Here is a 23,514-nt window from a genome sequence, read left to right as displayed (position 1 = left end):
TTGATATTCCATTACAGTTAGCGTTCTCATTGATTATGATTGAAATTTGCTGATGGAGCAGATTAGAATGAATGTAAAAGAAATGAAACCCATTTCCCCACTTAACTAGAGCTAGATGGGCCCAGTTGGCTGATAAGTGGACGGTTTAATTTAATCCATATTGATATTGATCTTTTTTTCTTATATATTTCACTTAAAATAATTCCAGATCAAATTATTTCAGATGTTCAGGAGTTAACATTCCTGTATTGTATTCTGAAAATAAATCAATCAATTAGATAATCATGACTTGTGATGTGTGTTCTTTGCTGTGTAGGTACATAAAGTTAAGTATCTTGAGCATAAGAAAATATTTGTTTACAATTTGAATACAAATAATTGTGTTTGTCTCTGTAAAGCCCTTGATCTGTTTTTCAAGCTGAATGTAAACATGCTGCAGCCCTTCTTTTATTACCTTTAAAACCTATAAGTAGTAGTTCACGCAGAACATATTACATACAGATTATTTAAAAGATTTCCCTGTGATTTCATCTCACAGTGTGCATCTTACTGAGAACATCAGTCAGCCTTAAAATGATAGTATGTTACTGCACAATACACCAGAGTATAGTCAGTTGCAACATAATTGCATGGGAGGGGTTATGATGTTATAAAAGAAGGTGACGTACAATGAGGAGGAACAGGTGGCAATGTACACTCCTTCCAATTGCAGTACACCACAGCTGCACACCACAGACACACCAACTTAGAGGTAAGGAAAACGTGTTCTTTTTTTTTTGTGCTTGTTAATTGATGCATTTGATGATTTGTTTTAATGTGAATAATTGTGCAAATGTGCCATTTTCAAATGTAATTTGTTTGTAGTGCAAATCTTTTGTGTAATGTCAATTAAACTAGATGCTGCATTTCACATCCTGTCTCAAAACCGGTTTGACAGGTTACATTTGTTTAAAAGGGAGGGACAGGCAGAGTTATCTTATATCCTAAGTGTGTATTTCTATGCTTTGTACAATCATTATTTTCCTCTCCCTCCAGTGATGGCTTCTTCCAGCAGTTCCCAGGCTGCAGAACAGTGCCTGTGTTCAATATGTCAGGATTTCTTCACCAACCCAGCAACCATCCCGTGTGGACACAACTTTTGCATGGAATGTATCAGTAAACACTGGGACAGCAGTATGGAGACTCGATGCCCCCTTTGCAAGAAGGACTTTCACTTGAGACCAGATCTTGACATCAACAGAGAGTTCAGAGATCTCATTGAACAACTGAAAAGGGTAGAAAGTCCTGTCCAACCTGGAGTAATACCATGTGATGCCTGCACAAAAATAAAGAGAGGTGCTTTAAAGTCTTGTCTGCATTGTGAAGGATCTTTCTGTAAAACACACCTAGAGCCTCATAACACCGTAGCAAAACTGAAGAAACACAAACTTATCAACCCAGTGGAGAATCTGGAGAACTATATTTGCCCAAAGCATGAGAGTCCCCTGGAGCTGTTCTGCAGAGATGATCAGATGTGTGTGTGCACGTCGTGTACGATAAAAGACCACAAAACCCACAACACTGTTACTGTAGAGGAAGAGAGTGAAGAACGGAAGGTGAGAGACGATTTATCTATATTTATTTGTACTTTAATGAATTTGCCTAAAAAAACACTTCATTTCTGTCCACAGTCTCAGTTTGGAAGAAGGCAGGCTGAGGTTCATTTGATGATTCAGAACAGAATGAAGAAAATTGAAGATATCAAATGCTTGGTACAGCTCAGCAAGGTAATTCTTGTTGCATGTTCAAAGTTTTAATGTGAGCGAAACACAACATTGATTGATCTATTTAATTATGTACATAAATTGCATTCAAGATATACATTTTAGCAGTTCATTGTCAAGAGAAATGGAGTGTTCTCTTCTAAACAATTATTTAAAGATCTAAATTATAAGAAAAGATATAATAAAAAGAAGAAAATTACAGATCTTGGAAAATCTCTAGGGGCCATGAAGTTTTCATAAGGAGACAAAAATATATAGTCTGCACAGATGTATAGACCACATCCTGTAAAAATGACGTATGTTGCATTATGTGTGTGGGTGAACATGGGTTCTGGGGAACAGGAGCATTGTTGTGTGTAACAACAGTTAGGAGTTAATCGTCTAGAAAGGTAGAAAACTGATAAATTGAACAATAAAAAATGTGTGTATTGCTAATGCCATTGATGCAAACAGGAAAGCATTGACGCAGGTAAAACCAAGCATTGAAGCAAGTGATGTAACAATCAACGCACGCAGGACATATGTTGACGCAAGTAGAAGCAACATGTACGCAAATGAAGAGATATTTTGTGTCATTAGTGATTATAAAATGGGGCCTTTTTGAGCTCTCTAGCAGAGTTTTAGATGTGTGTGTTTGTGTAAGATCTTCTGGAGAGAGCAAGCAGGAAGCAGAAGCCAGCCACAGACCACAACCCTCAGAAAAAGAAACCTGATTTTCTTAAATGCACGCAAGAAATAATAAAATGAGAATGTGGACTGCCCTCAAAACTCTGAATAGTTTTGTCCCAGTCTGTTTATTTGCTGATGTTTATTGTAGAGATCAGAGTAGACCCTGAGATAATATAATCAAAGAAGAGAATATTATATGCCTACCTGACTCCTCCAGAATCTATAAAGGTAGACCTTTTACAGGAATTGAGTAATATATATAGAGGAAGTGTCTTGTGACCAAGATAAGAGTTCAGCACATCATGCATTCTCATTCACCCAAACGTCCCAATCAGAATTTAGAATATTTCTACGATTTGGGCATTGATTAAAAACAATCTGAGCCTGAGGCGGGCTGTGTGTTGAAAAGTTTGATGAAGTGCTGTAGAATGCCCTGACCAATCAAAAAATAACACCAGAAAATTGCAGTATTTTTCAGTATTAACTGTCACACAAGCAAAATTGGACAGAAATATTTGCGTGCTATTAAGGTGCTAATAACGGGGAGTTTAATTTATCTTCATGAATGAATCTCTGACTGATATTAAAGTGTCGTTTGCCCCCACTAAAATAGGTCATACCATGAGCAGTTGAAATGTGCTTTTAAGGACGTACATTTATTGCATGAACGGACCAAGAATCTAATATAAGTGTATAAAATGCATATGCATAGTTCAGTTTAAACCTTGCTGAATGCACAAGGCAAACTGTCTGCTTAAATAACAACACTGAAATAAGAATGCGCTGTTTACCTTAAGATCAGCTTTGGGCAACTGTCAAACACGTCCGTCTACCCTAGCGCGTGTTTAAACAATGAAAAAGCAGTGCAGTGGAAAAGGAAAAATGCATGATGGAAAAATGTTCTGTTCAAGTTACGGTCGTTACTGTATAAGCGTTTTCCGAATTGTCACTGGACAGTAGAAAAGTGAAAATGGTATCATTTTATTCAAAGTGAAAATAAGAGCTGTGATATAAAATGTTGGGTATAAATAAACATAGAGATAAGAATAGTTGCAATAGAATATCTATCTATATCTGTCTGTCTGTCTAGTGTATTCTCTCTTGCATCTCATTTATCAGTTGCAACAAAAATTACCTGTGAGAATTACCTTTTAATTCAAATCAATAATTCATGTCACGTCCACATAGTTATTTACCTGCTTGGTATCCATGTCATAAGACTGACTGTACATTGTCCTTTATTTAGCAAAGCTCTGAAAAAGAGAAAGCGGACTGTGTTGAGCTGTTCACGGATCTGATCCGCTCCATTGAGAGCTGTCAGTCTGAGCTGCTGGAGGTGATGGAGCAGAAGCAGAAAGCAGAAGAGAAGCAGGCTGAAGAGCTCATTAAAGAGCTGGAGCAGGAGATCATGGAGCTGAAGAGAAGAAACACTGAGCTGGAGCAGCTCTCACACACTGAAGATCACCTGCACCTCCTACAGGTCAGTGTCGGTCTCTCTGCTCGCAGCACATCACAGGACAACACTCAACATGCTTCTCTCCCGCTGTAGATTTATCCATCCCTGTGCAGCCCGTTAGACACCAAGATCTGGACTGGGATCAGTACTGACGCTAATCTGAGGGAGGACGCTCTGAGGAGAGCTCTATCAAAGCATCAAGAATTTCTCAATGGTGCAATGGTGAAGATTTCAGGAGCTGGTGAGCTTCTCACTGTTATGATTAAAATGAGAACAGCTTGGTTTTTCTAGCATTTTTATATTGAATTATTTTAATTTAATTATGCTTTAAAAGCTAAAACTGGTACTGTTCTACAACTTATTTACGTTCTTTAGAGAATACTAATCAAATGTATAAATTGTTTCCACAGAGCTGAGGAGGATTGAGAAGTTTACAGGTACAAGTCATCTGTGCCATTTCCCTTCATTTTTAACATGCATGCACAAACATTTTCACATTTATAGATGTATGGGTGTTTCCTCAACTATGGTTATCATCATCATCATCATCATTTCTTTATTCAGGACATACATATAAAATGGTCCATAGCACTATACAAGATAAAGTACATACAAAATAAAAAAAAGATAAAAAATTGTAAGAAAATGACTACACAGTCAGAATTCCACAATACACAAAAACGGTGTTCAAATATTAGCATATAGACTAAAGCGCCAGTGATTCCACAAAACCGAAGTGAACCTAACTGCACTCAAAGCAGGGTTCACTAATGTTGCGATGATGCTGTTATGTGACTCTACTAGTCTACACATACATCTGTACATGAGATTCCTAAGTACAGCAGGGCACGTGAATACATTGACACTTACACACATTTGGCTAACACTGCCCCCTCGTGGCAATTTAAGCAGCAGCCTCAAACCATCATTATATGCCACCTTGAGTTTCTGCATACTGCTTTTTTTATAGCGGCGCCACAAGTGGGCAGTGTACATCGGAGTACAAAAAGCTTTAAAAAGTGTAGTCTTCACAAAAAGTGAGCACATACTAAATTTGCGATTCAGCATATTCGCTTGTGCGTACAACATACAATACTGTCTATGAATGTCCCTATCATCAGACAGGTCATCAGTTATATAGTGTCCTAAGTACTTGACCTCATTACACACTCTAAGTAAACTACCAGACAGATAAAAAGCAGGAAATGAGAGTTTACTGTCCTCCCTGCTTCTAGCAATCATTATATGGCTCTTCTTAGAGTTGAACGTAATATCAAAGTCCAAGCCATATTGGGAACATACCCTTAGTAGCTGTTGAAGGCCAGCACTATATGGACAAAGAATGACCAGGTCATCCGCGTACATTAGGTGGTTGACAATGGTGTCCCCAACCCTACAACCTGTTCCACAACTGTTTAGCAACTTCGATAGGTCGTCCATATAAATATTAAAAAGAAAGGGAGACAAAATGCTTCCCTGCCTAACTCCATTACTTATATTAAATGAGGCAGACATAGAGTTACCCCACTTCACATACATGGACTGATGAGCATACCAAAAGGCCAAGATTCTCACTAGATATTTGGGAGCCCCTCTGTTGTACAATTTGCAAAATTGGTTACTTTGGACTGTGTGAACTATATATAAAAAAAACATCTCACTAGTTTAATTTGTCTACAAACAATGTCCAGCATTGGATATACACATACATCTAAAATATACATTTTACTAAAAGTAATAAATAATATTTTAAGATTGAAAGTCTGGGACAAGTGTAATCTATACATAAAGGGCATTTGAAAAGTAGCTAATATAAATGACGAACACACATTGTAAAACATTTCCAGGAAGTTTTAATGGGACAATAACAAAAAGAAAAAGTGAATGCAATACCCGTATAGCTACTATGGTTGTATTGTTTATCCCGTACTACACAAGTATGTGTAGTCTGCTAAGTACATGTTCTGATGTGTCTCTCAGTGATTGTGACTATGGATCCTGAAACTGCACACCCAAAACTCCTCTTGTCTGAAGATGACAAACAAGTTGGATATGGAGAAACACGACAGATTGTCCCAGACAATCCATGGAGGTTTGATAAATGTCCCAGTGTCCTGGGGAAGGAGGGATTCTCCTCAGGGAAATTTTATTTTGAGGTGCAAGTAGAAGGGAAAACTGAGTGGGACTTAGGTGTGGCAAGGGAGTCTGTTATCAGGAAGGGAATAATCACTCTGAGTCCAAGGAATGGACTCTGGACTCTATGGTTGAGGAATGGAAGCGAGTACAAGGCCTGTGACTGTCTGTCTGTGTCTCTCTCCCTGAGAGTGAAGCCCCAGAAGGTGGGTGTGTTTGTGGATTATGAGGAGGGTCTGGTCTCCTTTTATGATGTGGAGGCCAGGTCTCATATCTACTCTTTCACCGATCAGTCTTTTACAGAGAAACTCTATCCTTACTTCAGCCCAGGCTTTAATAATGGAGATACAAATTCAGCCCCACTGATCATCTCACCTGTCAGCAAGAATAAGTGGATTTTAGTCAATGATAACCATTTGTAGAAAAAATGTACAACAATTGTCATTTGTAATAAAATAATGAAAGTTTTTTTTGCTTGCAGAACATTTCTTTTCACAATCATGTTTCTAACATTACAGTAACAGCTCAAATAAAGATGAATTTTAAATTTGTTTTATTGATGAATCATATTGAATCATGACAGTAATTCACACAAAAATATATGTAAAAAACACCATTATCTCTATTATTTTGATGTTTTGTATGATACTGAGACAATAGATAAAACCATCAGGACCCTATTGTTTGTCCAATCACGTCAGGGTGTTAAAACAACCAGGAAACGTTTTTTTTTTTTTTTTGAGCAGCATTAACTTTTGCTACTGACACTTTTTTAACTGACGACAGTTAAACTTTGATTAGTTCACAGTCAGAGCTGGATTAAATGTAAATCAATGTAAGTATCTTAACGCTGTGTTAGCTCGTGTTTATGTTAAAGATTTGTGCAGCAGCTAAACACTTTTCCTCAGAAATGTATTCGTTGTTAAAAATGACCAGATGATATAACATTTAAAGCAAAGCACTTTATTGCTCAAATGTAACTGATGCATTTTCGCTCTCCAGGAATGGAAGTAAAATATTAGATTAATAGGACAATATTGAAATATTAATGTATTCCATTTTGTCAATAATGGCTTGGTATATCACTTCATTGTCAGAATGGCGTCCGTTTTATATTTGTCTGGAAATGCCGTTTCCTAACACATGATTTATTTGAGTGTTTTTCTTCACTGAGCGATTAAAAATGTAAAATTTGAATCAAAAACAAAACATTCAAACATTGGCATCTCTCAAACATTCAAAACATGTTTTAATGATTTCAGTTTAGTGGTAATGTGCATGATCTGAGTTCTTTCAAATTGATTGCAGCTAACATTTCTCATTTAGTTTATCTTGATGTACTAAAACAACTAAACATAACTGTATAGACAAAAAAATGGCAAAATTACTAAAAACTTTAACTAAAAATGAAACTGGAAAACATAAAAACGAATTCAAAATATTAATAAAATCTTGTCTCAGAGCTGCAGTGGATGCAGCACTAAAATAATTCTTAACAACAATGTGATTAAATTCAAATGCTGAACTCTGTCAAACATCTTTGTTTTGAATATTTAACTCATCAAAATCTTTGAATTCTGAAGCTGTGACTCATATATTCTGGTTTCTCTTTCAATTGGATGTGATTCTGGATCCTGATACAGCTCATCCTGTCTGAGACCAGACATGGAGACTAAAAGCAAGACATCCCACACAATGTCAAGAGGTTTGATTTCTATCCTTGCATCCTGACAAAAGAGGGTTTCTCCTCTGGGAGATTTTACTGTGAGGTGCTGCCAGAGACATAAAGCTCTACTGGGGCACAGGTCCCCCATTGTTTGTCTGAGATAGCAACAGTAACTAAGGAGGGCGGGGCTTACTGATAGGTCAATTAAATATAAATTTCATATCCCAAAGAATGAGTCATTGTTATCACACACAAAGACAGTTGTACAGAAAACAACAATGTGTTTCTTTGCTGTGCTACAGTGCTGCAGGCAGGGGCGAAATTCAGGGGAAAATTTTGATTTTACATATGTGCTTTTTAAGGTGTTGGAAGGCCAACAAATTGGATAACAATAGCTTTAAAGGGGTCATATAATGGTACATGCACTTTTACAAGTTGATTGTACTGAAATGTGTGTTGGCAGTGTCTGTACACAACCATCATATAATGATAAAAATCCATCCAGTGGTTTTGTTTTAATCTCCTTATATGTTTTCCCCTGCCTCAAATCGAGCCGTTCGAGCCTGTGACGTCACAAGCTCGCACGCCCCTCCCACGATTGTTGATTGACAGGAGCGTTTCAACACAGACCCGCCCTCGCTCATGAGGGATATGTCAATCATAGTCGAGGACTATGATTGATAGCTCGAGCTGTCAATCATAGTCTGCGCGGCACGGACCGGCGCGGTCATTGTTGATATGCTGGAGCACTGTCTATGAGCAGAATGGCGTCTAAGCGATTGTGGTGTTCTGTTCTTGGGTGTAATAACGAACACAGCAGTCATTTAATGTTCCTAAATCCGAACCGCTGAAGACGCAGTGGCTGAGTTTGTTTTCGAAGGGAATATTCCCAACGAGCAACGTCAATGCTCTCATGTTTGCGCGAATCATTTCACACCAGACTGCTTTATAAACTAGGGTCAGTATAAAGCTGGTTTTGCTAAGAAGCTGCTCATGAAAAAAGGATCGGTACCAGATATTCGTGTTCCTGCTGAATCTCCAGAAGAACGGAAGTGAGTGTAACGTTTTATTAAACTTTATATTAATATATTAATCTTCGCAAATCGCTAGCTGCACGCTTCACAATGAATGCGTCTAAGGTTTACACTCAGGGTACATTACAGCATGTTTTCTATGTACGACGTTCTCAATATAATTCATAATTCCACGTTTATACTGAACAACGCGTTATGGTTATTGTGTTATTGAGTTACAAACGGTGTATGCACAGAACAGAGAGGCGGGGTGAGCAAAGCTCATTATCATTTAAAGTCATATGCACTGAAACGGCGTGCTGAAAACAGAGCTGTTTTTGACCAGGTAAAATAAGTGTTTTCTTACAATACTAATGAGAATTTTTAATTAAAGTATATTACAAACTTTAGACCCTAAAGAATCATATTAGCTTGTACAAAAATGGCATTATATGACCCCTTTAAAAGTAGTGGGCAGCAGTAGCATAAATGATATGTCAAGCAGATAACAGATTCTTAAACATGAGAATGAGGATAAATGTTGCAATGAATGATCCATACTACAAAATGTAATGTGTATTGTCAACATTCAAAACTATTTTAACTCATCCAAAAATTGTTAGTAGTACTCTACACACAAACATAAAATGATTAGCCCACATATATATATATAGGCCTATATATATTTGCACTATAAACAGAAATTCAAGGGGGTAAAATTAATTTCTTTCTTTCTCAAAACTGAGTTGATTTCTATGTGATCAATTTATGTATGTGTTTTCACACATGATCACTGGTGTAGGTCGTCAGTAAATGAGTGTGGCATGTAGAGAAGTCCATCTACAGAAGCCAATAATGAATAAAAATAAGATTATTTGTATTATTTACAAAATTATTGTTTCTTCATGTTTTCATAGCCTACGTCAATACGCGTGCAAACCACTGATGTAGCTCATGACGTCATAAACAGTGAAGCCACCGCGCCGCCATATTGGTATTCCCTAGTGAGCTCACGCGTTCTATTGAATCAATAGGAAATTGTATGATTTGACTGAGAAAACTTTTTTTTTCTTTTATATTGCAATATTAACAAACAGAACAAGTCGATACATACAAGAAATATAAACAATCTTTCAAAACAAAAGAGAAATTGTGGTTCAGAATACATTAAGAGAGGAAATGTGAAAGAAATTTAAATCTATTCAACAATAGTCTTAAAAAGAAAAAGAGTAAGAGAAGAAAGAAAAAAGAAAAAAGGAGAGGGCACAAAAGAAAAAACATTAAGGGAGAATATTAAACATGGCACAAATTCTGGATGTTTTCATTGCTTTCTTGTTACCAGAAGTTGAATTTGTATTTAAATACATCTTCAAAAAAGCTTAAGTGGGGTTTACTTTCATATTTTTACATTTATGGATATGAAACTTTCCAATATTTAAAAGAAGGTTTATACAAAAACGTGCATAACTAGATTCTTGTCTTCGACATAAAACCCAAAAAGAATGTGTCTATATGATAAAGAAAAGTTACAAAAAACCTTTCGGACAATCAGAGCATCAATATATTCCAGAAAGACCGAGTAAAAAGACATTCCCAAAACAAATGATCAACAGTTTCAGAGGAGGCTTCACGAAAAGAGCAGGAAGTATCAATATCACTTCTAAATTTCTTTAAAAAGTATTTAACTGGATAAAATCTTTGAATAATTTTATAGGATATTTCTTTACCTTTATTTGTTAGAAAGAATTTCTGAGGAAGTGACCAAACATATGACCATTTAATATCTGACTGAGAAAACATTGCATAACGATACACCGCTTTTAAATCTAAAGTCTCCCTGAACAGTCTTACAACGCAAACATCCTAAGCATTTAATTGGGTATTTGTTTAAAGTCGGAAATTATTCCTGCTTACTAAAAATTAAGTATATGTGAATTGTGTACTTAAAATATTGCTCATGTGCCCCAGTAAAAGGGGTCTAGCAACGCCCCTGCTGGCAAGGGTAAAACTGAGTGGGATTGGTCAGAGCATCTGCTTAAATTGGGGATTGTCACACCATTTCCTGACACTGGTGTCTGAATTGTGTGGCTGAGGAACCATAAAGACTATGAGGTTGTCAATGAATGATTATCTTGTTTTTCTGTCTCTAACAGTTAAGCCCTGGAAAGTGGGTGTGTTTGTGAATTATGATCTCCTTTTATGGAATCCAGGTCTTATATAGCCTACTCTTTCACTAAGAAACTCTTAATCCCATGTTTTAATAGAAAAGGTAAAAACTCAGCTCCTCTGATCATCACAACTGGCAATTACAATGAATGAATTACATTTCAAATGAAAAAATAAATAAATAGAAAAAGTGTGAAATAGGAAATATTCATATAATATTTAAGGATACAAATGATATGGAAATAGGAATGCCAGTTCTATATTGGTATGTGCTTTGCTCTAATCAATGTGTTTGTAACAGTCTATTTTTTTTAGCATTAGCCTAGTGAGTTTTGTTTTCAGCATTGTTTTTTTAAGTACATTTTCTTTACAAGATATTTCCAGTTGCATGTTTTTAGAAGTAGCCTAGTACAATTTACTTATATATGACAAATGACAATGGCAAAGGAGTCTGAACAGAGTTTTAGAAGTCTAAACCTGCATTAGAGGTATCAGTGTCAACACTAAACAGAATTCACACATTTGGGTAAAGAATCAAGAAAATTTCTCTCACTATACAGAACAGATTATAGGCTAATCGCCTGTTCACGATTATGTTGTTTTGAGCTTTACACTTTGTTTTTAAGAAAACATCTAATTTTCTTGTTATTTGTTATTTATTTCTTTTTTGTTTCGATGCGGTATCCCTCCGCTAGGGGATACATTTACACTTTACATTACTTGACAACACGTACGTTTGGAGAAAGTGAAACTTATTCGGACAAACGAGGACATTGTCTCTTCGCTTATAGGCTATTATATTTTTCAGAGGGCTAAAGTTTATTCAGACAGATAATCAGAGGTATGTGATGAAAGGATTACCTGAACAGAATGTTAATTAAAATGCTTTAATTTACAATACAATTAATAACGACATTTAACAGTGGCGAACTCAAACCATTAGCCTACGCCAAATAGTCATGCTTTTTTACAGATTCCTTCCAGATAAATTTGTAATGCAGAAAAACGGAACCTGGAGTATTTGGGTATTCTATTAATCAGTAATTCAAGGCTCATCGTTCGGAAACTTCTTCTGTAACTCACGCGCACGGTAGCTTACACAGCAACACAGTTGAGTTGGCAAATTTTTAAAAAAAAAGCGGTTTGGTCTTATCGAGAACAAAATTAATGAAAATAGCCGACTTGATACCTCTAACTATTTATTTACTATTTTTATCCATAATTTGCGCAGGTTTAAGTGCAGCCATCTTACGGTTCGCTTTGTTTAGGCCTATTCATTTCTTGTTTATTTCTGTCTAAATCTAATTTGAAATCGATTAGTCATTTATATGTTTATATATTATTACTTGTTGATGTGTTATTTGGCCGTATGATTCTTGTAAAAGAGATATAACTTCACTCATTACAGGAAGGCCTGGTGATTATGGGATAACGTGAATTTTGCTGTAACACCCGGTTGTAAAAGCTGGTGGATTGCAGGCCTATAAGAAATGGCAGAACACTTAACACCACCAAAATCCAGACATGATAGAAGGGAAAGTATCGATTTGCCTCCATGTAAGTCTTCCTGGTCTGAACATACATTATGCAATCACTCAGTAATGCAATGGTGGGTGTTTGAATGCACAGTGCTAATATGTTAAGTATTACTTAGTTTTTTGTTGTCTATTTTAATGAATGTTAGGATTATAAACATTATTTTTTCAGTTATGGGTCTCTGCAGTCGGTGTCTTCTGACAGAGGAGCGTCAGTGTCCAGTGTGTCTGGATGTGCTCGATGATCCAGTCACCACTCCATGTGGACACAACTTTTGCAAGACCTGTCTGAAAGAATGCTGGGATAACAGTCAGGATTACAAATGCCCGTATTGTAAAGAAACATTCAACAAACGACCTGATCTAAAGAACAACACAGTTCTTAGAGAAATTGTGCAACTCTTTGAGAAAAACACCACAGGTAGGGCTATATTTTAAAACTAAAACCTTTTATTAGAAATCCTGTCTCATAAATGTGCACAAAATTGTATTTGCACAAAACTTATTGTACAAAATATGTACTAAATTCAGAACAGATGATGTGCACTTCAAAAGTGAGGACTTCCTGAAGTTAATACATTTCTTCTGCTTTCAGCCCAGTTATGCGCCAGTGGTCTGTTATCTGAAGAGCTTCAGTGTTCCATCTGTCTGGATGTATTCAATGATCCAGTCACTACTCCATGTGGACACAACTTCTGTAAGACCTGCCTTGAGAAGTGCTGGGACAACAGTCAGGTCTGCACCTGCCCATATTGTAAAGAAGCATTCAACAAATGTCCTGATCTAAAATGCAACACAGCTCTTCGAGAGATTGTGCAACTCTTTGAGAAAAACACAGGTATACATACCGGTATATTGTTTTTTTCCAATGCATTTTCATAATATGATATTTAAGTTAGCAACATGCTTAGTTTGACGAGTAACAAAAGTAAAGTATATGTGATATTTTTATGCCCATGAGATGCGTCTATTTATTAAGCCTTTAAAATTCTGTTTTGTATTTTTTTTTAAAGGTTACAAGAGGGAGCCGATAATGACAGAATATTTACAACCCTTAAAAACAGACGTCCAAGAAGAGACTCTGTACAAACCTTCAAGTGAGTTAGTAATATAGCAGGATCTTCTATCCCCCTCATAAATATATATTTTAAATTTAATACAAAGATGCTAATATTTAGCATAAATAATGTATATTCAATTTTTTCAATATTTCAATTATTTCAATACCTATTTGAGCAATTATGGATACATTTGCTTTTTTAAACTTTGAACTGTAAACTTTTTGTTTCTATAAAGTCGATTTTGTCTTCAAGTTCACATATTTTTGGGTTGTTTTTGTAATGAATGTGAAGTATTTTATTTTATTTTTTGTTTGTTTTGTTTTTCAGAAATGGCTTTCTCAAGCAGTGCCCTGAATGAAAACCTTCAGTGCTTAATTTGTCTGGAGCTGTCCACTGATCCGGTGAAAACACCATGTGGACACAACTTCTGTAAGGCCTGTCTGAAGGAATGCTGGGAAAGCAGTCATGATAACAGATGTCCATGCTGTAAAGAAAATTTAAACAATAGAGCAGATCTTAGAGATTTTGAGCAGCTATGGTCTCAATCTGAGGTCCTGATGTGTCAGAACTTTTGCTGTGAGCCTAAAGTGGAGCCTCATGGGAGAGTCCTAAAGATAAAGCAGGTCATGATGATTGACCTTGTGGTGAATTTGTTTTCTAAAATAATCCAGAAACATGACAGACCTCTGGAGTTGTTCTGTAGAGATGATCATACGTCTGTGTGTCTGTCCTGTAATGATGAAGACCACAAGACTCACAACACTGTTCCTGTTGAAGATGAGAGTGAAAAGAAAAAGGTAATGTAAAGTTATCTTTTATTCAGATCAACAGCAAAAGCTAATTATGAATCTTAAAGCATACTGGGTGACGCATCGCATCTGTCTTTTCTCTCTCATCACAGACAAAGAAGGTGATGATGCACAAGCTTGTGCAGCAGGTGATGCAGAACACAATGAAGAAAAATGAAGAAATCAAATGCTCTAAAATGAAAATGAGCAAAGTGAGTCTTATAATATATTATTAATTATAAAACAACTGTTATCCATCCATTTCCCAAACCAATTATCATATGTAAGAACAATGTGCCACTGTTCGTCCGACTGTTTTTACTGTACTTTATTTTTTTATTCTAAACTGTTTTAATTAATCATATTTGTTTTGATTATTTTAATTTCTTCTATGTAAAGCACTTTGAATTACCATTGTGTATGAAATGTCTATGTAGGGGTTGCAAGGTAAAAACATTTATATTATATTATATTGATGTATGCGTTTGATCTGATTACCTTTTTAATTAGAAAAATAAAGAGAAAGAGGAAGCAGACAACACTGAGCTCTGCACTGATCTGAATTACTCCACTGAGAGATGTCAGGTACTGAGATAATGTACATGTTTTCTTACAGCAATAAGTTCAATACATTTATCTGATATCACTATGTTGATACCAGTTTACTTGATATCTATACATGTTCTAAATATTATGTTTGTTACTCATCTGATCTTTCACAGATGATACTTCCTGAGCACTGGGCGAAGACCAGGATGAAATTTTTATTGCTGCTGCAATCCTTTCATCCTCCTGGATCTACAGGATGTAGCCTTTACAAAAAAGGATAAAAGCACCGTTTTGCAAGTTCTTTCAAGCTTAAAGAAAAAAATCATTAATCTTTCAACCAATAATCTCATCAATATATTAAGAATTTTTTTTCCTATAATCACAGAATCACAGTTTAGTAGCTGTAACTAGTATCATAATCCTAACAGGGTTCCTGTCGATCTTTAAAAAGTCTTAAATTAGATTTTTTAAATTTAAGGCCTTAAAAAGTCTAATTTTTACTTACTTAAATTTTAGATGGATTTTAGACATGTCTAAATGCTTTACCAATTTAAAACTATCTCATTAGCGTACACATTTTTTTACTGCAGCATATTACGTCAGTAAAGATGAACATTTTTCCATCTTATATAATTTTCTTGTATTCCATCTTAATATGCATAAACTATTTTGCTAAACATCTGTATGTTATCTGAAAGCACTGGCTCTGTGACATTTTTCAGGCATTGCTGTTTGTTTGTGGAATAAATAATATATTATTATAATAATGTTTCCAAATAATGGTCGAAGCAGACAGACAGAAGGAATGTTTGAGAAACTGGTTTGGAAATTATAATTGTTTTGCAAATTGTGTTTTACACCTTTAAAGCAGTTTTTGAATTTAGCTTTTTTATTTTACTTAATATTGTAACTGCATAATTTTGATTTTTGATAATTTGATACTATTGTAATCTTGTTGACTAAATAAATTCTGAGAAACATGTTACTGTTCAGTGATTTTTGTAAGTACACCTAAAAAATCTTACAAGACTTTGAATAATAATGACACATACATTGATTTCTACTGAATAGAGATGTAGAAAAGCTACCTTAATTCAGAAAACATTGTACATTTTAATTAAATAAAGAACCTTTCCCTGAGGTAAGGAAATCCACTTATCACATCACAACTTCATCTTTGCCATACAAATATTTTATTATATGAATTACAAAATAAGTTTATGTAAGTTAATTATCTGCATAAAAGGTTATAATAAATTGAATAAATGTTTCAGTTTTTTGTTTTCTGAACTCCTGTTGCTGCCATTAAAAAAACGGTTTAGTCTCCATTGTTGGTTTATTTTCCATGTTTGGTTCTACCATCGGTTCCTTCTGATGCATTATGTGAGAGGAAACTATGACCTGTATGGAGGCTCATTGGTGGCATGTACTCTGACCCTGGCTGATGAACACTTCCTGTAGATGAGCACTGCAGCAGACAGTAGAGAGAAAGCAGCCATGATGCTCAGCACTGTTGCCACAATGATCTCTGGCTTAGACATTGTGACTGAGGAGAGAGGCACGAGGTTGGGATGAGGAGTGGCGTCTTTCTCCTTCACATCATGATCACTACGATACAGGAAAGATATATTACTCCTAGAGAGACTCAACTGACATAGAATTACACTGTATTTTGAATTATGTAACTGCTGGCATATTGTGATGAAGGTAAATCACAGATTTGAAAAACAAAAACAAAGGATTAGACTAACCTCTCAATGGATGCGCTAATGTTAAGAAGGTTATCTGCCTTTTGCCTTGATGTAGGAGGAGCTAAATCAGAATATTTACATAATCTGTTGTCTGGGCAGAAAATGAATCCCTGATAACCAGACACCTATAACATTTAGAGACAGAAAGTTATAACAAATAGCCCAGTGATGTGAAACAAGTGTTAAATGATTCAGTCATTATAGTTAACCTGCAGGATTCAAATTAGTTTTACTTAATGTATTCAGAGATAACCAATGATTTTCTCACAAACCTCAACACTCTTGCCTGCTGGACAATCCAACCAATCAGAATCCTTTACTTGAATTTGATATTTGTTTCTTCCAGTGCATCTGTGTCTGTAACAGTGACCTGCCACTGATGCACGGGATGAGGATGAATGATTCTAAAAAAGTTAAAACAGCCTTTACTAGTGGGTCTAAATATCTGAAAACTGTAGCTTTGTCATATTTAAACATTTATAAATATGTTTGTACATAAATGTGAGAACACGTGGTACCGGTCTGGTGAGGTTGGATATGAAACAGCGGCTGTCTGAGCCATATATCTCTCCACTTTCTTCATTCATTCCACTCCTCTCATTCTCCTTGTTCCAGCATTCACTCTGATGAAGAAAAGTGGCATTACACAGTGATAATCATGTGGGAAGTTTTGTTAGGGTGACAACAAAGTGAGGGACCGGTGAAAGAGAAAAAGAAAGACTCACAGCATTTGCCAAGGGTTTGAAAATGTGGCAGCCATCCAGGTACGGATCAGTGAGACACTCCCCCTTGTGGAAGTGAAGGTAATGACAACCCCATGCACTGGGAGGAAGACAGTGGATAGTTTATGTATCACATTTAATACTAATATTTAATATTTAAAAATAAAATAATTACAATTCTAAATAATTATTTTTACCAACTTTAGAAAAGCCATTTAAACCTATTCACTTTTTAACAAGCCCACCATTCAAACATGCAAAATATAGTTTCCTTTAAATCAGTGTCAAAATACCTGTGATTATTCAAAGACGCTTTATTTGTTTGGTTACCTGTCTGTGCAAAAGAAAGTTGAAGAATTGTGACAGGTAGAGAGGGACCCGAACTGACTGCCTTCACCTAAAACACACACAGAAAGAGTGATAAAACAGTGAACAGGCAAGTCTTAGGTGTGACTCCAGCATCGACAAGTGTGTGATATGACTCTTTATGCATGTAAACCACCAAAATAGTTTAATAGCAGATGTCTTACCCTCTCCCCACACCAGGCTCTGAGCTCGGCTAAAGTTCACTGAATACCAGCCTGTATCCTGGAGGGCAGCGAGTGTGATGTGATCGATGCGAATCAGAGACGGCTCCACCAGTAAAGCTGCCATGATGGAGCCCTGAAGCACACGGGCCTCCCAGTGTGATGAGAGACCATCTGAACCAACATCCTGAGAGGAAGAGACAGAGGGAGTGATTGAGTATATCATCTGTGCTTTACATTAGCCAGCAGCTATTTACATTAAGTGCAAACAGTAATAGATACTATTCAAGTGTAAATAGCCACACTGTAAAACCGGTTTGGAAATTTGCACTCAGTTAAAAAAATAAAAAATAGACACCATCTTTACATTGACATTACATCATTTTGTTTGTGTACTTCAATTTCAAAAGTTTCTAGGTTAACATTTGAAGTCACTAACAAAAATGTGACCAAATCATTGTGTATCAAATCACCAAATGTAATGCATTACTACCATGGATTTTTGGAAATGGAAACCTAGCACTTCTATTGTTTTAGGACAATGTACTGTACCATTACTACAATATCATTGTAGTGCCATGTATATGCCATGATTTATACTATTATGAAAAATGTTGGGGTCTGTATAATTTGTTAATGTTTTTGAAAAAAAGTCTCTTGATGCTCACCAAGGCTGCATTTATTTGAACAAAATACAGTAAGAACAGTAATATTGTGAAATATATTTAAAAATACAGTAAGAACAGTAATATTGTGAAATATATTTTTAAATATATTTCACAATATTACTGTTCTTCCTGTATTTTGTTCAAATAAATGCAAATAAATGAAATATAATTGTTTTCTATTTCAATATATTTTAAATTGATCTTTTAGCAGTCATTTATGGTGTTTTCGCCACAAAATACAAAAATACAAAAGGTAATTGCGATTTTTTATCTCACAATTGCGAGATGTAAACTCAGAATTGTGAGATATAAACTTGCAATTGCAAGGAACAAGTCCGAATTTCGATTATATACCTTGCAGTTCAGCCTTTTTTCTCAGAATTGTGAGATTTAAACTCGCAATTGCGAGTCATTCTGAGGGGAACAAAAAGTCAGCTCTCAATTCCGACATTGTCTTGCAATTGCAAATTTATATCTTGCAATTCTGAGAAAAAAAAAAAATCACAATTATTTTAGAAAGCACAAAAGAACATTATTTATTTGAAATATATTTTTTTTGTAACAATGTAAAAGTCTTTAATGCCAATTTTGATGAATTTAATGCATCCTTGCTAAATTATTAATCAATTTTGCTTAATATAAAAAATATAAAAAATGACTGACCTCAAACTTTTGAAAGTATGTAGTAATTGTTGTATCAAGGTGATAACATCACGGTATCATGTCACTGCCACAGTAGCGTTTTGTACGTGGTGGGTACCTTGTTCTCTAATGGAGCTCCAAGGTCAGCATGGGTAGAGTTGAGATGTTTCTGCATTGCTCTGATCACAGTAGGAGAATAGAGTCTAACCTGCCCCATCTCATCTGTGCTGATCACCTGACCATAAGGCCAGCAGTCTACACCAGCTTCATAATACACACAATGACAAAAATGACCAGCAACTAGACAACAGGGCTACAATAAACACCATGACTCTAAAAGATATTTATTCAGCTACATAAAGAAAATTTAGAAAAATTAAGCTGTTACTTATGGAAGCTTGTTTCCGAGATCCAGGGAAAAACACATTTTTAAAAGATAATTGTTACTTTTTATCTCACAATTTTGACATTTTCACTCACAATTGCAAGATATAAACTCGCAATTCTGACTTAAAGTCCCCATGAATACAAAAATTGACCATACTTACTTTGTTTGCCTAAATTGATCGTTTTGTGGTGAACAATTCATCCATGCAAGTCAATCCACACAAAAAATTTTTTTGGCTTCGTAATCTTTAATCAAAATCTGAAATTTCCCCTCCCCTCTGCGTTGGAGGACCTTGCCTGATGACGTAGGTTTCACGGTTTGGGCGTCTTCTTAACATCCGTAATCACGCCCCTCCAACTGAAAGTAGACAGACTGAATGAAAACACCTACTTTTCTAGATCCAATCAGGTGCTAGTTGGGGAAAAAGCCACGCCCACCATTTTGCCTCATTTAGTATTCCGTTTCTCTCGGAAATACGTCACAACACTGGAGAAAAGTCGTTTGCAACTTCCGGTTCACGGGGACTTTAATAACTTGCAATTCTAACTTCTTTTCTTGCAATTGCTAGTTTATATCTCGCAATTCTGACTTCTTTTCTTGCAATTGCTAGTTTATATCTCGCAATTCTGACTTCTTTTCTCAAATTGTGAGATACAGGCCTAAACTCACAATTGCAAGTTCTAAAGTCATAAAGACTCAGAATTGCGAGTTTGTATATCTAACAATTGCAATTTTTTTATCACGCAAATTGCGAGAAATAAAGTCCAAATTGCGAGATGTAAATTGTGAAATAAAAAGTCACAATAATTTTTTATTCTGTGGCGGAAACAAGCTTCCATAGTTACCCTGAGAGGAGAGAGAACAATCCTTCCATCGGCTGAAGAGCTCTTTGCTGAAGCCCAACACGTGGAAAAGCTCATGGATCACAGTCTGTACCAAAACAAAGATTACAAATAATGAATGTTGTACTCTCAATGTTTCCTACTGTACTATAACTGCAGTTCACCTTCTCTTCTCAAACACACACTCACTCACTGTCACCTGCACATAGCGCTCATGTGTGTATCTTTCCATACTGAGCGGCTCTCTACAGATGACCATAGTCCCAGCCAGAGGACGCCCCTCTGAATCTGCCTGACAGTGAGCAGCATAAGCCAGTATACTAGACTGAGACAGGCATGTAAAAATGTTACAGACACTGTATGACAACCAGCATTAAATCTCAGTAGTCATAGTGTCTACCTCTGCTCTGCATTTATCTGTGCTGTGAGTGAACACATAGAGCAGGAAGTCAGTGTCAGGAACTCCCGTCCCCTCTGGCCTCAGCACTGTCGGGACTGGTTGCTCAGGATGGGGATAAACAGCACAGCCATTTAGGTGCTCATCTGGGATCTGTAAGCAGGCAAGACTGAACAATAAGTGCAATATTTTGAGTAGTAGTACGTAGTATGTATGAAACGACGAGACTCACATTCACGCCGAAGCAGCTCTCGAATCTGTAGTTCTCTTTGGCTCTGCCACATCTGAGGAGAATGACACTGGTTGACTAATTAAAATACATTTTGAAAATCAGTTAAGATGAAAGGTCAATGAGCAAGTGCTACTACAAACACTACTAGCACAGTAAAAAACAATGACAGAGCAGTTCAGTAAGAGAGTCAGAGAAGAAGAGTAAAACATGTGTGTCTGTATGTAATTCTTTTCTTTTTCTTTTACTTTGTGATATGGAACTAAGGGTCTGAAATAAAGAAAGAAAGAATGAATGAATGAATAATTGTAAAACATACTTCATGTGGTTAGCAGTGCTACTGTTTCTCCAGACGAATTTGCAGTATTTGTTTATGTCTCTGTTCAGCAACAGACTGTCTGGAACTCGTCTCACTATGAACAAACATCCACAAAAATGTTGCTAAAGAGGAAAGGATTGGGAAGAAAATCTCTCAATATTTGACTATTCAGTACTAACTACTCAACTGCAGTGTTGGGGAAAGTTACTTTTCAAAGTAATGCATTACAATACTGCATTACTCCAAAAAAAAGTAATTTACCATTTACCATAAAAGTTTTGCGTAAAATTCTGAAATTTCATTTTACTGTTTTTATTCATTTTGAGGAATACTGAATGTTTTCGTGCAAGTGTAAAGTGTAAATGGATGTTCACATTTAGTCTAGAACTAAAATAACTATCATGTTAACACAGCGCACACAACACCCCACTTTATTTCTCTCAACATGGGGACAGCTGTCAGTCAAAAAATTTGAAAATGTAACTAGCGTTACGTTATATTTTGTTGTAAGTTAAAAAAGTAACGCGTTACTTTACTGGTTACCTGAAAAAGTAATCTGATTACGTAACTCAAGTTACTTGTAATGAGTACCAACCAGGGGCGTAGCCAGTATTGGGCCAGGGCGGCACTGGCCCGCCCACATTACTCACTGGCCCGCCCAGGAAAGTTTGATAAAAATATTTTTTTTGTTTATTTTTATTATTCAAATGTATTTATGAAAATATATTAATATTTACCTGATTAATTGTTGACTGCTGTGTGTGTTTAATTTGTTTTTCGAATAAAATTTAACTGGTGAAGCAAGTTGTAGAAAGCCTCTCTCCGGAACGTTATTGGTTGCTATGGTTGCTGGGGGTTCCGATAGGAAAACTCTCAGTGGCGTCGGCGCCACAATAATGGCTAAACAACTTTCTTTAATGTGCTATTTGAAAAAAAGCAAGAGTTGAGGAAGAAGACACGCCACTGCCTTCATCTTCCGAGTCCACCCAGCCCAGTTCTTCCGACTCATTTCCCCAGGAGAAGGCTAGTCAGGTGCTGGCGCCGGCCGCTTCTTGCTCCCTCTCTCCCCGTCAGCCTGACGCGGGTTTATCCGCCGATCTAACTGTGATATTATTATTTTAGCTTACTTTAATTTATTTTCGGGTGAACTGTATTTGCACTGCTGAATAGAATAAAATAGACAGGTTATTGTGTCTATACTGGTTTGTCCAGCCTTTATTGAGCTCTGTTGGTTGAACATGATGATTTGCCGAATATAAAGGTGTAACTGTTTTTTCAGTTTGTCTATTAATGTTAATTATTATTGAAGTCATTTTTCAATAATTATTATTATTGAAGTCATTTTTTTCTAGACAAAAATATAGGCCCAGTCACATTTTCACTGGCCCACCCAAAATACAATTTCTGCCTACGCCACTGGTACCAACCAGGTACCAACCTACCAACACTGCTCACCTGACAGTAAACTGGAAACTTCGCTAACAGCCTCATCGACCGCGGTCATTAGTCTCTCTCTCTCCCAGTCTGAAAGGGCGGGGCTTTCTGAGGGGATCCAGATCTTGATCCTGATTGGTTGTGGAACCGCCATGGATTCAGCATTTTTCTCTGCTCTTTTAGGTCTCTGGGGCGCGAGAATCTCCTCTGATGCAGTGACAGGTATGTTGATTGCTGTTTCACGCAAGGGCCAATGAGCAGAGGCATATTGACCAGTGGGCGGGGACACTACTTTGATTGATCTCTGAACTTGGTCAAAGATGCACTTCCCCCAAGTACATGGAAACCATGGCAACAGTAATATGCCAATACAAACAAAAGGTGCAAAATCATGCATTATCTAGTTAGTAGTTTATCATAAAAGACAAAGAAAAAGCACAATTATTTAAAAAAGGCAAAATTACAAATGTTTTATGGGCAATAAGACTATATTAGATATATAAAAAAATATAGAGTTGTCCTTAACACAAACAAGAACATAAATTATCTTCAGAAAGTCATTTACTCTACCGTTCAAAAATTTGGGGTCTGTAAGACTTAAATGGTTTCTGAAGTCTCTTATGATCACCAAGGCTGGATTTATATTTGATCAAAAATACAATGAAATTGAAATATTTCTATTAAAATAACTAATTTCTATTTTAATACATTTTAAATGGTAATTTATTCCTGTGATGGCAAAGTTGAATTTTCAGCAGTCATTACTCCAGTCTTCAGTGTCACATGATCCTGTTGG

General features: G+C 36.1%; 3 protein-coding genes across 3 annotated transcripts; 2 read left to right on the top strand and 1 right to left on the bottom strand.

Annotated features, from left to right (window-relative positions):
- Positions 1-691: 691 nt before the first annotated feature.
- si:ch211-216p19.6 (E3 ubiquitin-protein ligase TRIM39) lies at positions 692-6,487 on the top strand. The gene is made up of 7 exons (XM_056268748.1): positions 692-751; positions 1,036-1,595; positions 1,671-1,766; positions 3,679-3,912; positions 3,982-4,129; positions 4,299-4,325; positions 5,869-6,487. The coding sequence occupies exons 2-7, from the start codon at positions 1,038-1,040 to the stop codon at positions 6,441-6,443; spliced, it is 1,638 nt and encodes a 545-aa protein (XP_056124723.1). The 5' UTR covers positions 692-751; positions 1,036-1,037; the 3' UTR covers positions 6,444-6,487.
- Positions 6,488-12,575: 6,088 nt separating this feature from the next.
- zgc:153151 (uncharacterized protein LOC751646 homolog) lies at positions 12,576-15,161 on the top strand. Its single transcript, XM_056268544.1, has 7 exons — positions 12,576-12,822; positions 12,997-13,239; positions 13,415-13,498; positions 13,790-14,259; positions 14,364-14,462; positions 14,761-14,835; positions 14,973-15,161. Exons 1-7 carry the CDS (start codon positions 12,576-12,578, stop codon positions 15,078-15,080), a joined length of 1,326 nt encoding a protein of 441 aa, XP_056124519.1. The 3' UTR covers positions 15,081-15,161.
- A 1,032-nt stretch (positions 15,162-16,193) lies between these two features.
- Positions 16,194-21,426, bottom strand: LOC130102586 (ciliated left-right organizer metallopeptidase). Its single transcript, XM_056268543.1, has 13 exons — positions 21,285-21,426; positions 20,969-21,020; positions 20,740-20,889; positions 20,539-20,664; positions 20,343-20,427; positions 19,228-19,373; positions 17,803-17,986; positions 17,603-17,669; positions 17,276-17,372; positions 17,069-17,173; positions 16,823-16,954; positions 16,551-16,675; positions 16,194-16,407 (listed from the first exon to the last, which is right to left on the bottom strand). Exons 1-13 carry the CDS (start codon positions 21,287-21,289, stop codon positions 16,194-16,196), a joined length of 1,488 nt encoding a protein of 495 aa, XP_056124518.1. The 5' UTR covers positions 21,290-21,426.
- Between the last annotated feature and the right edge of the window lie 2,088 nt (positions 21,427-23,514).

Source organism: Rhinichthys klamathensis, unplaced genomic scaffold (assembly GCF_029890125.1).
Source record: "Rhinichthys klamathensis goyatoka isolate OS25496 unplaced genomic scaffold, OSU_Roscu_1.1 h1tg000275l_1, whole genome shotgun sequence".
NCBI classification, from domain to species: domain Eukaryota; kingdom Metazoa; phylum Chordata; class Actinopteri; order Cypriniformes; family Leuciscidae; genus Rhinichthys; species Rhinichthys klamathensis.
This window is presented reverse-complemented; position numbering and strand designations above follow the sequence as displayed.